At 48.2% G+C, this 14,437-nt stretch overlaps 2 protein-coding genes across 6 annotated transcripts in view; one reads left to right on the top strand and one right to left on the bottom strand.

The window, feature by feature from the left end:
• Rpn1 (regulatory particle non-ATPase 1) overlaps positions 1–14,437 on the top strand; it is a 674,509-nt gene that overhangs the window by 301,563 nt on the left and 358,509 nt on the right. The gene's annotated exons all lie outside the window — the stretch shown is intronic.
• LOC123754113 (glycerol kinase) overlaps positions 1–14,437 on the bottom strand; it is a 266,318-nt gene that overhangs the window by 154,712 nt on the left and 97,169 nt on the right. For all 5 annotated transcript variants that reach the window (XR_011223551.1, XR_011223553.1, XR_011223552.1 and 2 more), the window contains one exon: positions 12,487–12,596. Coding sequence is in view for 2 of the 5 variants with exons in the window: in XM_069308583.1 (XP_069164684.1) it covers positions 12,487–12,596 (110 nt within the window). In the remaining 3 variants the exon portion in view is untranslated. The remainder of the gene's footprint in view (positions 1–12,486; positions 12,597–14,437) is intronic.

The following is a 14,437-nucleotide window of genomic DNA, read 5'->3' as shown; positions in this document are numbered from 1 at the left end:
CTCTACTGAGTAGACCTGTTGACATACCCCGGTGTGGTAACAGAGTTATTCAGTCTGGCTCACAGTATTCCCGCACCATTTTTAATTGCGCATTAACGTAAGGTAAATTTGATTGTCTGTTTATCTTGTTCATTTTGTATACTTAGTACATAGCCAAATTTTGGATATTATTTTTATTTTCATGTTAAGTGTTTAAGTCATTTGTTTAACCCCTCAAACCGCTAGGGGCCCAAATGGAATTCACACCCACAAGCTCAACAAAAAAAAAATCCAAAAAATTCTTTCGTCTTATAGAAGTGTTCATTTTTGTTCCCTGATCACGGAAAAAATAACAAAAAAAATCGTAGGTGGCATATTTTAGCCGCAATAGGGAAGGGAAGTGTGGCAAAAAACCAGCGTTGAATGTAATGAAACGCCATTTTCTGGGTGAGACCCGGAGGCTCCCAGAGCTTTACCAGGCTGATATGCTAATGTCAGACTTTGGCATCAGTCATGTGTATGGAGTTCTAAGGCCAACCGGGGACCACGACCAGAACCTGGCCCCCTCAAAGAGGCAAGGGGAGCAATGGCCTATAGAAACCCCCATGTGGTAGGAAGCATTCTATGTCTGCATTCGACCGGGTCAAGCATCCAGAAAGGTAAGCATTCCAAAACAAACCCCTATTCTGGTGAAAATTGCTACCTAAAGCCGAACTAGTGGAAAGAACTCAACAGAAAACAAGCAAACTAGTATGACGTCACACGTCACCGCGCAGCTGTCTGCGCAGCTCCCCCCTCCCCGGGATGGGGAAGGGGGAGCCCCAGACCTCCCACGCCGGCTACCCACCCATCAGTTCTGAGGCTGGATGTCAAAACACGCGAAAACCGCCGACCGGAGGGAGGGAGGGTTGCCGGGGAGCCTCCGGGTCTCACCCAGAAAATGGCGTTTCATTACATTCAATGCTGGTTTTCTGGGGGGAGCCCCGTCGGCTCCCCGGAGCTAACTACCCACAGAGGAAGGTCAAAGGGACGGAACTGGGAGGCGGACACCACGCACCCCCCACGGAAGCGAGAGAACCGGCAGCAAAACGCCAACCCAAGGCGCCACAGCCCCGAAAAGTCCCGGGAACAACACGAGAACAACAAGCAGCAAGGCCCCCGCATGAACACCAAAAATCCATGCCCGAAAGACCGCAAGGACACATCACCCAAGACGGCAGCGAGAGCAGCGAAGCCACGAACGCCACGGGCATGAGGGAAGAACACAGGCAGCTTAGCCGCAAGAACACTGCTGACAACCCGGGACACCATCACCCGTGAAGCGGGAAAAACAGAACCGGATCAATGCAAAACGTGCTCCGGACCCAAACGCCGTGGCACGCAAACAACAACGGAGGGCCGCCACTGAACACGAAACACGACACCCCCCTGGCCCGACAACGAAGCACCAACAAACCCTGGACCCCTCCAGAACGCAGCAGCCCCACCCCGTGCCAGAAAAGACGGAGACTGCTGCCACCAAACAACCAAAACGCTAAAACCGAAGGAGCAAGAAAACTCAGCGACCCGACCCCCAGAGGCAAATGCCAAAAGGAAAGAGCCGACGAAAAAACACACCGGAACCGAAGGGGCACTACCAACCAAGGAGAAGACAGAGCACGCTGACCAGAGACCAGGATGGTGCAAGCGGCGCACGAACAGGCCGAAGGTGAAACGACGCACAAGACAGCTTACTAACGGTGCAGAAGCAACACCAAGACCGAAAGCAAGCCAAAGCAGCTCCGCAAGCGCCGCACGAAAAGAGGCGACAGTATGTGACAAGACGACGGCCTCCAACCCCCACCAGAAAACCAAGCCGAGAGTGAACCAAGCTAACAAGAGTAACCACCTAAGAAGGGACAGGAAAAGGAAGGACCACCAAAATACCCCATACTGACGCCAAGAGAAGCACGCAGGTGGGACACCTACCACGAAGCCACCCGACCACCAACCGGAGGCGAGACCGCGAGGCAGAACATAAGCAGCCCCGACAAGGCCCCTCCGAGCCCAGGAAAAGGCGGAGCCGCGGGAAGATCTCGGGCGCGACCACCGAAACCCAGGCGGCACAAGGAGATGGAACGTCTGCCAAACAGAAAAACTCCCCAAAGCATGCAAGCCCGCCAGGAGTTCAGAAACGACGGGTCCGACGCAAGACATCGCAAGACCCCCCCCCCAAAAAAAACGGCAGGACAAGCTAGGAAACCAAAGGTGGCGGAAGTGTTGCCGCCAGAACAGTACCCGTACTAAGGGGTACGAACAACTGCAATAGACCGAGACAAAGAAGCACATCACAGGACCCAGGCTGACAAACGCCTAAGAACACACGCAGAACACCCCTGCTGCAGAGGAGGCAGGAAGAAAGAGCAGAAGCACAAAATCCTCAGGATAACAACCAGGGGTGGACAATCAGGCAGGGACAAAAAAACCCCACGCACATGAGAGGGCCAAACCAGGTACCCGAAGACCACGAAAAACAACAAGCAAACCCCCATACGCAAACCCCAGGCACAAAACAGCAGCAGAGTGCCACACCACAACCGGACACAGGAACAAGGACACGCCACCGTGAAACACAGTACCAATGCACACGTGCAGCAGCAGCAACAGGCACCACCGCAACAGCAACATGTAAATAGCAACTCCCTTCTGCAAAGGCAAGGCAGAGAACGGAGCAGGCAGGCCCCAGACAGGGCCAACGGAGACACAACAAAACCCAGCAGGCCCAGAAACCTGCACAGTCACTGGTGTGCGAAAGGTCACAGTCGTACAAAAATATACCTAAATAAAGACAGGTATATAAACAACACCGCATCCAGCGCCCGGCCAAAAGACGCCTGACCGCAGAAACTCACCTGGCGAACGGTGGCACAAACTTGACATGACTCAACCGTGCCCAAATAGAACCTGGGAGCACTGCCAGGTGAAGACGCCAGAGCCGGACCTGGCCGGACCTGCAGGAGAGCAGGGAGAGGCGAAGGAGGTGGCCCACACCCATGACACAGGAAAAACCGCGGCGTCCTCCCCACAACTGGGAACCAGGACACCCCCGGAGCGAAGGGGCACATACCACAGCCAGGGAGAAGAGCGAGAGGCGAAGCACTCTAGCAAAAAGGGCGCAAAACACCAGCACTGCAACACCGCCCAGACCAAAACAAACTCCACGGCGCATGCGCATGACACGCTGGCCGAACCGCACAACCCTCTCTGCGGGAAGGCGCCAACCAGGACTACTGCACTAGAAAAGTAGCCAAAAGAGGAAGCAGGAACAATAAAACCAGCCAACGAAACAAAGAGAGCCCAAAAAGGAACCCAACCAGGCCACAAGCAGCCCAACAAAGCAACAAGTAGCCCAACAGGGCGACAAGTAGCCCAACCGGCCCACAAGTAGCCCAACCGGCCCACAAGTAGCCCAACCGGCCCACAAGTAGCCCAACCGGGCCACAAGTAGCCCAAAACGGCGACAAGGACGAGGAGCCGACAGACGTTCCAATAATGCGGGAAGTAGCGAAAAACCTTCCCGAACCCTCGAGAACACAGAAGCCAACACTAGTCTCGAAGGCACAAAAAGGCGCAGGCGCACCCGAGATCAGAAGTCACGTAGAACCCCATCGAATGGGGAAACATGACGAAAACACCGTCCCAAAAAGGGGTGGGAGGAAACATCCACCCACAGGACGGAACCAACCGACTCAAAGTCCAAGGAACCGAGCCCGGGGAGGGGCCGACGCCAACAGCACGTACGGCGAGTGGGGAGGAAAGACCCCACTCCGCGTAACCACAAGCCCCGCCTAGAGGGGATTAAAAACCCCCACGGGGTCCAATGGGGCCAAGGCCCCCCAAGTCAGCCCCCTACCCAGCCCCGGGAACCTACACGACAGGCCCTGGGGCCGAGCCGTTCCCCCAAAGCCACGGCCGTACCAGAAAACTGGGGCAGCCATGAAAACACCAAGGAAGGGAGCCCACTGGCAGACTCATACAAGACGGCTGGAGGAACAGGCTCAAATGCCCCCGTCACTACTCCGGAAGGGGAATTCCCCGAGACTGCCCGAGTCTCAACACCATCAAAAAACCCCGCCCCGAACCTACAGACGGTAAGGAACCGGATGCAGGCAGGAAGGATGATCCAGGGGAAAGACAAGGGAACATGGATGGAACCGAAGCAAGCAACACCCCCAAGTCCCAAAACGAACTAAACGGGGCAGTCCCGGGGCTCCCGGGCAGTAAACCACGAGAATGTTGTCACCACTAAGGCTCTAAGTGCAACGTCCCTGCTGCCCCCACCCGCTTAGTCAGCTCAACTGGGTAACCGAGCCACAACGAGCAACCAAACTCGCAGGACTTTGGGTCGAAGGTGTCACCGACCCCACAGGCAACAGAGGCAAAACAGAGAGTCACCCAGAGACAAAGGGTGAGAGCAACCCTCAAACTCGCTGGAAGCGAGGGGGGACTCTGGGGTCACATCCACTGGACCCGTGCGCTCCCAGGGGTTTCCCAGGGTCCTGAGCGTTTACTATAAGAGGACTCACGCTCAGGTAATCCCAGGCAGGGTACTGGTAACCGGCACCCAAAGCTACCAAACAACTTTCTAAGAGCTGAACTCCCGGGACGTGTACACTCACGGGGACCTAGCAGGGGGTACCACCAGAAAATACTCAGAACAAAAGGGACACAAGGGGCAAGAACGAAGGCAGACCCCCCCACCAGGTAGATAAACAAAAAGAAAAAGAAAACCCTGCAAGAGGACAGCGTACCCAAGCGGAACAGAGCCGGCCGCCATGATTGGTAAAGACAAGCTGCACAGCACCCTGCGCCCCACCAGTGCAAAAACTGCCCCTTACTCTAAGGCGAACCAGGGAGACAGAACACCTGAGCACACAAAGAGCGGCCGAAAACCAAGCAGTAAACGGCCTAGCAGGGGCAGGACCCAAGGAACTTGTGGAAGGTGGCCCCAAGCCCCAAGCCCCAAGGGCAGTACTTACAGGGAACCTAGGGAAGGGAACCCTAGGCGCATGCAGCCCGAGTACTGGAGAATCACTCCCGGCTCACGCACCACCTAGAAAACAGACACCACACTCTAGGTACAGTGCTGAAACAACCACTGGAGCCGGAGCACATAACCGGTGCCTATAGCATCAGCCAAAGAACTGATGGGTGGATAGCCGGCATGGGAGGTCTGAGGCTCCCCCTTCCCCCTCCCGGGGAGGGGGGAGCTGCGCAGACAGCGGCGCGGTGACGTGTGACGTCATACTAGTTTGCTTGTTTTCTGTTGAGGAGTTCTATCCACTAGTTCGGCTTTAGGTAGCAATTTTCACCAGAATAGGGGTTTGTTTTGGAATGCTTACCTTTCTGGATGCTTGACCCGGTCGATGGCAGACATAGAATGCTTCCTACCACACGGGGTTTCTATAGGCCATTGCTCCCCTTGCCTCTCTGAGGGGGCCAGGTTCTGGCTGTGGTCCCCAGTAGGCCTTAGAACTCCATACACATGACTGATGCCAAAGTCTGACATTAGCATATCAGCCTGGTAAAGCTCCGGGGAGCCGACGGGGCTCCCCCCAGAAAAGGGGCGTTGGCAGAGCCTTCACGAGACGAGGTCTACTCCGCCCGAGCTGTCAGACGGCAGTTGCCACAAATATATTATTACCTAATTATTTCAATGTCTCTGATTAATTTTTCCTAAATTTTTTGCAGTAATATTATTCCATACAGTGAATTGTGGTATATTTATATAATAAAATGTGTGAACCATCGCTGTACTTAAAATTATGGTGTGCATATTAGTCATTCAATTATTATGTTCATAAAACAATAAACAAATAGTTTTGCTGTTGTTACACTATATACACAGGTTATATATAAGTATCTGCATGTTTTGTTCACCATAACGAACTACTAAGTTGGTCTTGTGAGTCAAAAAGCAACGAGGAGTGATCGCCAAACACCAGCCAGCCACTCACTGCCACTCCCTCCCTCAACACCACCTCACTCGCCCTGAATCTCCTCCCACAATACTGTTTTTGCATTTATTCACTATACACAGACGTTATATATACGTATTTACATGTTTTGTTCACCATAACTGTACATCTAAGCTTGTATGGTGAGTAAAGGCACAAAGACGTAGCTACTCACACAGTCAGCTGATCGACGGCCGCCCTCAAGGCCAGACGCACTAATATTTCTCCTCCAACAATATTGTTTGTGGTGTTATTACGCTATATACACACATTATATATAAGTATCTACCTGTTTTATTCACCATACCTGTACAAATAAGCTGGCATGGTGCCCAAAGACCATAGTGGCCACCAGTAAAAACATGCCAAGTCGTACAGACGACACTCCTCCCTCACCAAAATGGCGGCTCCCAACCTACTCCTCTCGCTGTTATCTCACACTATACACACGTTATATATAAGTATCTACATTTGTGTTCACCATAGCGAACCACTAAGCTGGTATGGTGAGTGCAGTCAATAAATGGTGGCCACACACAGTCAGAAGACGAGCCACAACCCTCCCTCCACAGCCTTACTCCTCCCTCCATGGAGCACAGCGCTAAATATCACCACAATCCTGGTCAGTTTTATCACAGTCAGGGGCTTCAGTAATACTATCACTGCTAAATAATAGCAGTATCAAATATATTTTCGCATTTGTAGGCAATGCTGTGGTCACAAGCTGAACAGCGGTGCTGTGAGCTCGTGCTGCGTGCGCCAGCCTTGGTGGCTTGCTCAATACTGAGCTCTAACACCCAAGAATGTTGGCCTGGATTTTTTTCCTAGGTGGCATCTGGCAACTATCGGTCGTGGCTGTACTATAGCTGTCCCTATCCCAGGCGGGGCGTTTAAATTATAGCGCTAGACACGAAATCATAAATAAATGATGTGCGCGGTTTCGGTTTTGTCACTGATATCATTTATATATGATATGCGCAGTTTGAGGGTTAAGTAAACTATTTTAAATGTATTTTCTCTTTTGTGCTTTATCCTACAGTCGTCACACAGTGAAGATTACACAGCACATGCCTGTGACCTCGCACCGCATGCCCCTCCAGCTCCCTCATCCCATGCCCCCACTAACCCCCAACCCCGGACCCCCTTAGCTGCATCATGTCAGACCCCCCCTGTTCCAGATCCTCCCAGCCCTCCCTCACACCCCAGACCCCCAGGTCCTCCTTCCTAGGCCCACCCATCCCAATCATCCTTTGCCCCCCCCCCCCCCCAACTCAAGTGAAATCAACAAAAACTGAGAATGGACAGAAGAGTGTCAGCTTCAAGGTCATGTACTCGAGCATAGATGGGATTACAAACAAGGCTTAGTGAACTTAGAGAAAGAACCCAAGAAGTAAGCCCAGGTGTAATTGGACTCACAGAAACAAAACTCTCAGGAATTATAACGAATGCGGTGTTTCCCCAGGACTACACTGTAATAAGGAAAGAGAGGGAAGGAAGGGGAGGAGGCTAAGTGGCACTACTGATGAGAAAGGAATGGAGTTTCGAGGAGATGGTTATTCCGGGCTGCGAAGGGTTCAGAGACTTCCTAACAGGCACCATGACGATGGGAGGACCAAGAGTAGTAGTAGCAGTGATATATAACCCACCACCAAATGAAAGAAGACCCAGGGAAGAGTATGACAGAAACAACATGGCAATTTACATTATCATTGAGAGAGCAGCCGCTGCTGCCTGTAGAAATCGATCCCATCTGCTCATCATGGGGGATTTTAATCATGGAAGGATAGACTGGGAAAACAGGGAACCACATGGAGGTGAGGAAACATGGAGAGCGAAACTGCTGGAGGTGATGACTAGAAACTTTTTAAGTCAGCATGTCAAGGGTCCCACGAGAATGAGAGGCAACGATGAACCAGCAAGACTCGACCTAGTATTCACTCTGAACGATTCAGACATAAGGGAAATCGATCTTAAAGCCCTTGTGGGTATGAATGATTACAGTGTACTGTTGTTTGAATATTTGGTCGAAGAAGGGTTAATGTACTCAAGGAAGGGACTAGAAAGCAAGAGGCCGACATTCCGGAAGGGAAGCTATGAGGAGATGAGAAAATTCCTAACTGAAATAGCTTGGGAAACAGAACTCAGAGGAAAGACGGTTCAAGACATGATGGACTACATCACACAGAAGTGTAAGGAGGCAGCAGTCAAGTTTGTCCCAGTCCAAAAGGAAAAAAATGAAATGGAGATGAGAAACCCATGATTTAATCAGAATTGCAAGCTGGCAAAGCAGCTAAGTAAAAGGGCGTGGAGAAACTATAGAAACAACAGAACACTAGAGAGCAGAGAAAGATACTAGAGCACCAGGAATGAATACTTCAGGTTGAGAAGAGGTTATCTATCTTGAGGTTATCTTGATATGATTTCGGGGCTTTTTTTTTTTTTTTAAGTGTCCCAGCGGCCCGGTCCTCGACCAGGCCTCCACCCCCAGGAAGCAGCCCGTGACAGCTGACTAACACCCAGGTACCTAATTTAATGCTAGGTATCACGGGCATTGGGTGAAAGAAACTCTGCCCATTGTTTCTCGCCGGCGCCTGGGATCGAACCCAGGACCACAGGATCACAAGTCCCGCGTGCTGTCCGCTCGGCCAACCGGCTCCCCAAAGGTAGAGAGAGGTAGAGGCGCAATATGAAAATAACATAGCGAGCAAAGCAAAGACTCAACCCAAACTGCTGCATAGCCACATCAGGAGGAAAACAACAGTGAAGGAACAGGTAATGAAACTGAGGATAAGGGCAGAAAGATTCACTACAAACGACAAGGAAGTGTGCGAGGAACTTAATAAGAAATTCAAGGAAGTCTTCACCTCCGAGCAAGGAGAAGTCCCAGAGATAAGGAAGGGAACATCAAACCAGACACCACTAGAGGAGTTTGTGATTACCAGCGGGGAGGTGAAGAAGCCTCTGCTAGATTTGGACGTGACAAAGGCTATAGGCCCGGATGGAATATCACCATGGATTCTAAAGGACAGAGCAGAAGCTCTGTGCCAACCACTCTCCATGGTGTACAAATCACTGGTAACAGGTGAACTGCCAAAAAATTGTCAGACAGTAAATGTAGTCCCAATATACAAGAAGAGTGATAGGCAGGAGGCACTGAACTTAACTTGCATTCCATGCAAGATGATGGAAAATATTGTGCGAAAAAAGCTAGTGGAACATCTGGAGCGGAAGAACTTTGTAACACAACATCAGCATGGGTTCAGAGATGGCAAATCCTGCCTAACAGGATTAATTGAGTTCTATGACCAGGCAACAAAAATCAGGCAAGAGAGAGAGGGCTGGGCAGACTGCCTATTTCTGGACTGCCAGAAAGCTTTTGACACAGTACCACATAAGAGACTAGTGCACAAACTGGAGATGCAGGCAGGAGTGAAAGGGAAGGTACTCCACTGGATAAGAGAGTACCTAAGCAACAGGACACAGCGAGTCACCGTGAGGGGCGAGGTCTCGGAGTGGCGGGTAGTCACCAGTGGAGTCCCACAGGGATCAGTCCTTCGACCAATACTGTTTCTGATATACGTAAATGATCTCCCAGAAGGAATTGATTCGTTCCTCTCGGTGTTTGCTGATGATGCAAAAATTATGAGGAGGCTCAGGACAGAGGAGGATAGTATGAGGCTACAAGATGACCTAGACAAACTGAAGGAATGGTCTGACAAATGGCTACTAAAGTTCAACCCAAGTAAATGTAAGGTAAAGAAACTAGGAGGAGGAACTAGGAGGCCAGTCACTGGATAACGAATGGGAGATGAAGTCCTTCACGAAACGGACAGAGAGAAAGATCTGGGAGTTGATATCATGCCAAACCTGTCTCCCGAAGCTCACATCAAAAGAATAACATCAGCGGCCTATGCGAGGCTGGCTAACATCAGAACTGCTTTCAGAAACCTGTGTAAAGAATCCTTCAGAACCTTGTATACCACATATGAAAGGCCAATCCTGGCTTATGCAGCCCCAGCATGGAGCCCGTATCTAGTCAAGAACAAAACGAAGCTGGAAAAAGTTCAGAGGTATGCCACTAGGCTAGTCCCAGAACTAAGAGGCATCACTTATGAGGACAGACTACGTGAACTGCACCTCAAGTCGCTGGAAGATAGAAGAGCTAGAGGAGACATGATCACCACATACAAAATTCTCAGGGGAATTGACAGGGTGGACAAGGATGGATTATTTAACATGGGTGGCACACTCACAAGGGGACACAGATGGAAGCCGAGTACCCAAATGAGCCACAGACACATTAGAAAGAACTTTTTCAGTGTCATAGTTAGTAAATGGAATGCACTAGGAAGTGATGTGGTGGAGGCTGACTCCATACACAGTTTCAAATGTAGATATGATAGAGCCCAGTAGGCTCAGGAATCTGTACGTCAGTTGAGTGACGGTTGAGAGGCAGGACCAAAGAGCCAGAGCTCAACCCCCACAAGCACAATTAGGCGAGTACAGCAGTCTAATTCTTTATTTTTTACTTTTTTTGCCTTTTTTTTATGTGACTTGCATTCCATCTGCCTAGAGCATGCACTAACATCAATTTTTCTTGTCATACACTATATACACAGGTTTTATATAAGTATCTGCATGTTTTGTTCACCATAATGAACCACTAAGTTTGTATTATGAGTCAAAAAGCAACGAGGAGTGACCGCCACAGAACAGCCAGTCACTCGCTGCCACTCACTCCCTCAACACCTCATTCGTCCACATTCTCCTCCCACCATACTGTTTTTGCTTTTATTCACTATATACAGATATTATATATAAATATCTACATGTTTTGTTCACCATAGCTGTACAACTAAGTTGATATAGTTAGTTCAGGCACTAAGAGACGTAGTTACACACAGTCAGCTGGCGGCTGCCTCCCTCACACATTCAAGGTCAGACGCACTAAAATTTCACCCCCCAACAATACAGTTTGTGGTGTTATTACCCTATATACACACATTATATGAAAGTATCTACATGTTTTGTTCACCATAACTGTTCAACTAAGCCGGTATAATGCCCAAAGAGCATAGTGGCCACCTCTACCAACATGACAAATCATGCAGATGTTGCCACACCCATCACCAAAATGGCTTCTTCCCCCACACTCCTTTTGCTGTTATTACACTGTATATACACGTTATATATAAGTATCTACATTTGTGTTCACTATAACGAACCACTAAGTTGGTATGCTGAGTGGCAGTGGCAGCCAGTGGCAGCCCACCACTGACTGCCACTTCCTCCCTCCCCCACCTCACCTGACTCGTCACCATTCTCCTCCCACAATACTGTTTTTGCTTTTATTCACTATATACAGACATTATATACAAGTATCTGCATGTTTTGTTCACCATAGTGAACCACTAAGCTGGTATAGTGAGTCCAGACAGTAAAAGGTGGTCACACACAGTCAGCAGACAACACTACCTCCCTCCCCACCAAGATTACTCCTCCCACTACAGCGCTAATTATCACAACAATCCTGCTGTTATCAGAATCCTGGTCATTTTTATCACAGTCAGGGGTCTTCTGTAATACTATTATCACTATATAATAGCATGAACATATATATTATAGCATATTTAGGTGATGCTGCGGTCGCAAGCTGAACAGCAGTGCTGTGAGCTCATGCTGCGTGCATCAGGCTTGGTGGCTCACTTAATACTGATAGCCTCACACCCGGGAATTTGGGTCACGATATAAATAAAAAATGGCGTCTGTTTACAAGAGCCCTGATGAAGATGAGGTGAACCCCGTGTATCTGCGGGCCATTTAAATCTTGCGTAGTACTCAAATACATCATATGATGTGATGCGCAATTTATAGCAAGTTACTCAACACATCATATGATGTGTTGCGCAGTTTAAGGGTTAACCAGGTGGAGTCTGTTTTGGGATGCCTACCTTTCTGGGTGCCTAACCCAGTAGATGGCAGAATGCTTCCAACCACACAGGGGTTTCTATAGGCCATTGCTCCTTGTGCCTCTCTGAAATAGAGGACTGATGCCACGGTCTAATATAAATAAATAAATAAATAAATAAATATATATATATATATATATATTTATTTATTTATTTATATATCAATATATCAATTAGCCCGGTATAGCTCCTAGGAGCCGGAGAGGATCAACAGACGTTAAACGCAAAACCCACTCAAAAATACATTTGCACATGATTAGAATTAACCTATTTATTACTCTCTCTTGTGGAATCCCTTGTTACCCTAAGGTTTAGAAATGCTGGTCTTTACTGTATACCAGACTTGTGTAACCTGAACATTTGCCACTACCTAGGTCCCAATGATGGATTAGAGAGTTTACTAGACTTACAACTTTGCACAAGGAGATTGTGTAATAGTCACTGATTCTCTACCAAAGAAATATAATTAGAAATTGGAAACTCTGGATTTGTTCAAACAAAATGTTCAAATCAATGGTTTTGGTTGTACAGCAATATCTTACTTGCACAAATTGGCGTCCCACTGTAATGTGGCTATGTTCATGAGCATGGTACGAGAAGCATTAGTTACATCGGTTACATGCAGCCCACCATCTATGCCACCAGTTAAGTTCTGTAAAGAAAAGATCTCGTATTAAGCTCATTAAGACATTAATGTAAATGTTCCACAATATAAGCTCTCGGTATATATATAATTTAGCTAATTCTAGATTTGCATATAAATTCATGGATAGAGAATTGCTAATAAAAAAGTAGCATTGAATGTAACGAAATGTCAATTTTCTGGGTGAGTCCCGAAGGCTCCCTGAAGCTATTACACACTAAGTGCCATCAGTTGTAGAGTTCTATTGGCCTACTAAGAACCCTGAGCCAGAATGGATCACCTTCTAATGAGGTGAAGAGAGCAGTGGCACAATGATAAAATTGTCAGTGAATTTTAATGTCTGTCACCATCGGGGAAGCACCCACAAATTCAGCAAAACAAAACAGACTACTTCTGGTTATAAGAAATATTGATATCTCAAAATTGTCAAAAGAATTCCCCCCCCCACAAAGTAAACAGATGATTGAAAATTCAAGAAACTAGTGCAAGCTTGTTCACCCCTCCCCCACCCTACTCTTTTTGGGGAGGAGGGTAGCAGACCAGGTAAGCTGTCTGCTCCACCCTCAATTCTATGATAATGGAAAAACCATCCCCGACTCCCTGGGATAAGGTGGATGTTAGGGAGCCACTGGGGTTCACCCAGAATTTGGCACATTTATTACATTCATTAGGTGTCAATGATTGGACAAGTACAACTCAAACTGAACTTACAGGCATACACCTTGCCACTGAATTTTCAAAGGACAAAGGCAGTTGACTTATATACTGTGACTTGCAGCATGCTCTCCTTGAATTGAATGCACATATTACTAACGCCCAGAAAATAGTCAGTGATATTCGAATGATTGTTTTAGCTGCTACAGAAAACAGATTTGAAATGAAATTCCTTTGGATACCTTCACATGTTCAAATTCAAATAAGTTTATTGAGGCATAAATACACACACAGGGATGAGGTAGCTCAAGCTATTCTCACCCCTTTCAGTACAATGTGATCATATGCATATACATATATATGACAGTGTCAGACCATGGAGGAAGAATTGAAACGGGAATTTCCTTAAGTACTTTCGTATATTAACCCTTAAACTGCGCAGCACGCCTGCAGGCTCACGTCTGGTTTGCGCAACGCGCCTCCAGCTATTTGTATTTTTCACGTTCCATTCAAAACTCCCGCGGCTACATGGGGTTCATATGAGCTTCCTCAGGGCTCTTGTAAACAGACGCCATCTTTAAAAAAATTCATGGTCCACATTCCCGGGTGTGGGAGCCTCAGTAGTGTGTGAGCAGCCAAGGCTGGCGCTCGCAGCATGAGCGCACAGCACTGCTGTTCAGCGTGTGACCACAGCATCGCCTAATAATGTCAAAATATATATATATAACTTGTATTATTTAGCTATGATAGCATTATAGAAGAGCCTGAGTGTGATAATGACTGGGTAAAATGTTCAAATATCAGTGATTCAATGCTGTTCACGATGTTCACAGCGCTAGCCACAGCACCACAGCATTATTTCGTCCATCTAGGAATCTTCAAATGATTTCTTAGGTTCCTTTTCAAAATAAACGTGTGGTCAACTATTCATTTAGAGGAATTAGTGACCAGGATTGTGATAATAGGAGGATTGTGGTTATAATTAGCCTTGTGCGTAGTATTGTGGAAGGAGGAACTTTGGTGAGGAAGGGAGGGCGAGAATTGAGGTAGCCTCATTGTGTGTGTGTGACAGGCAACTCAGGCGCCCTGCCCCGAGCGCCCTACTAGCCCCGGGAGCGTACGTCACGGGCGAACAGGGAATGATGACGTCACGCCTCTTGTTTTGCTCACCATACTAGCTTAGTGGTTCGCTATGG

Source organism: Procambarus clarkii, chromosome 6 (genome assembly GCF_040958095.1).
Source record: "Procambarus clarkii isolate CNS0578487 chromosome 6, FALCON_Pclarkii_2.0, whole genome shotgun sequence".
Taxonomy (NCBI): domain Eukaryota; kingdom Metazoa; phylum Arthropoda; class Malacostraca; order Decapoda; family Cambaridae; genus Procambarus; species Procambarus clarkii.
The sequence above is the reverse complement of the archived record's forward strand: the minus strand, read 5'-3'. Positions and strand labels throughout refer to the sequence as shown.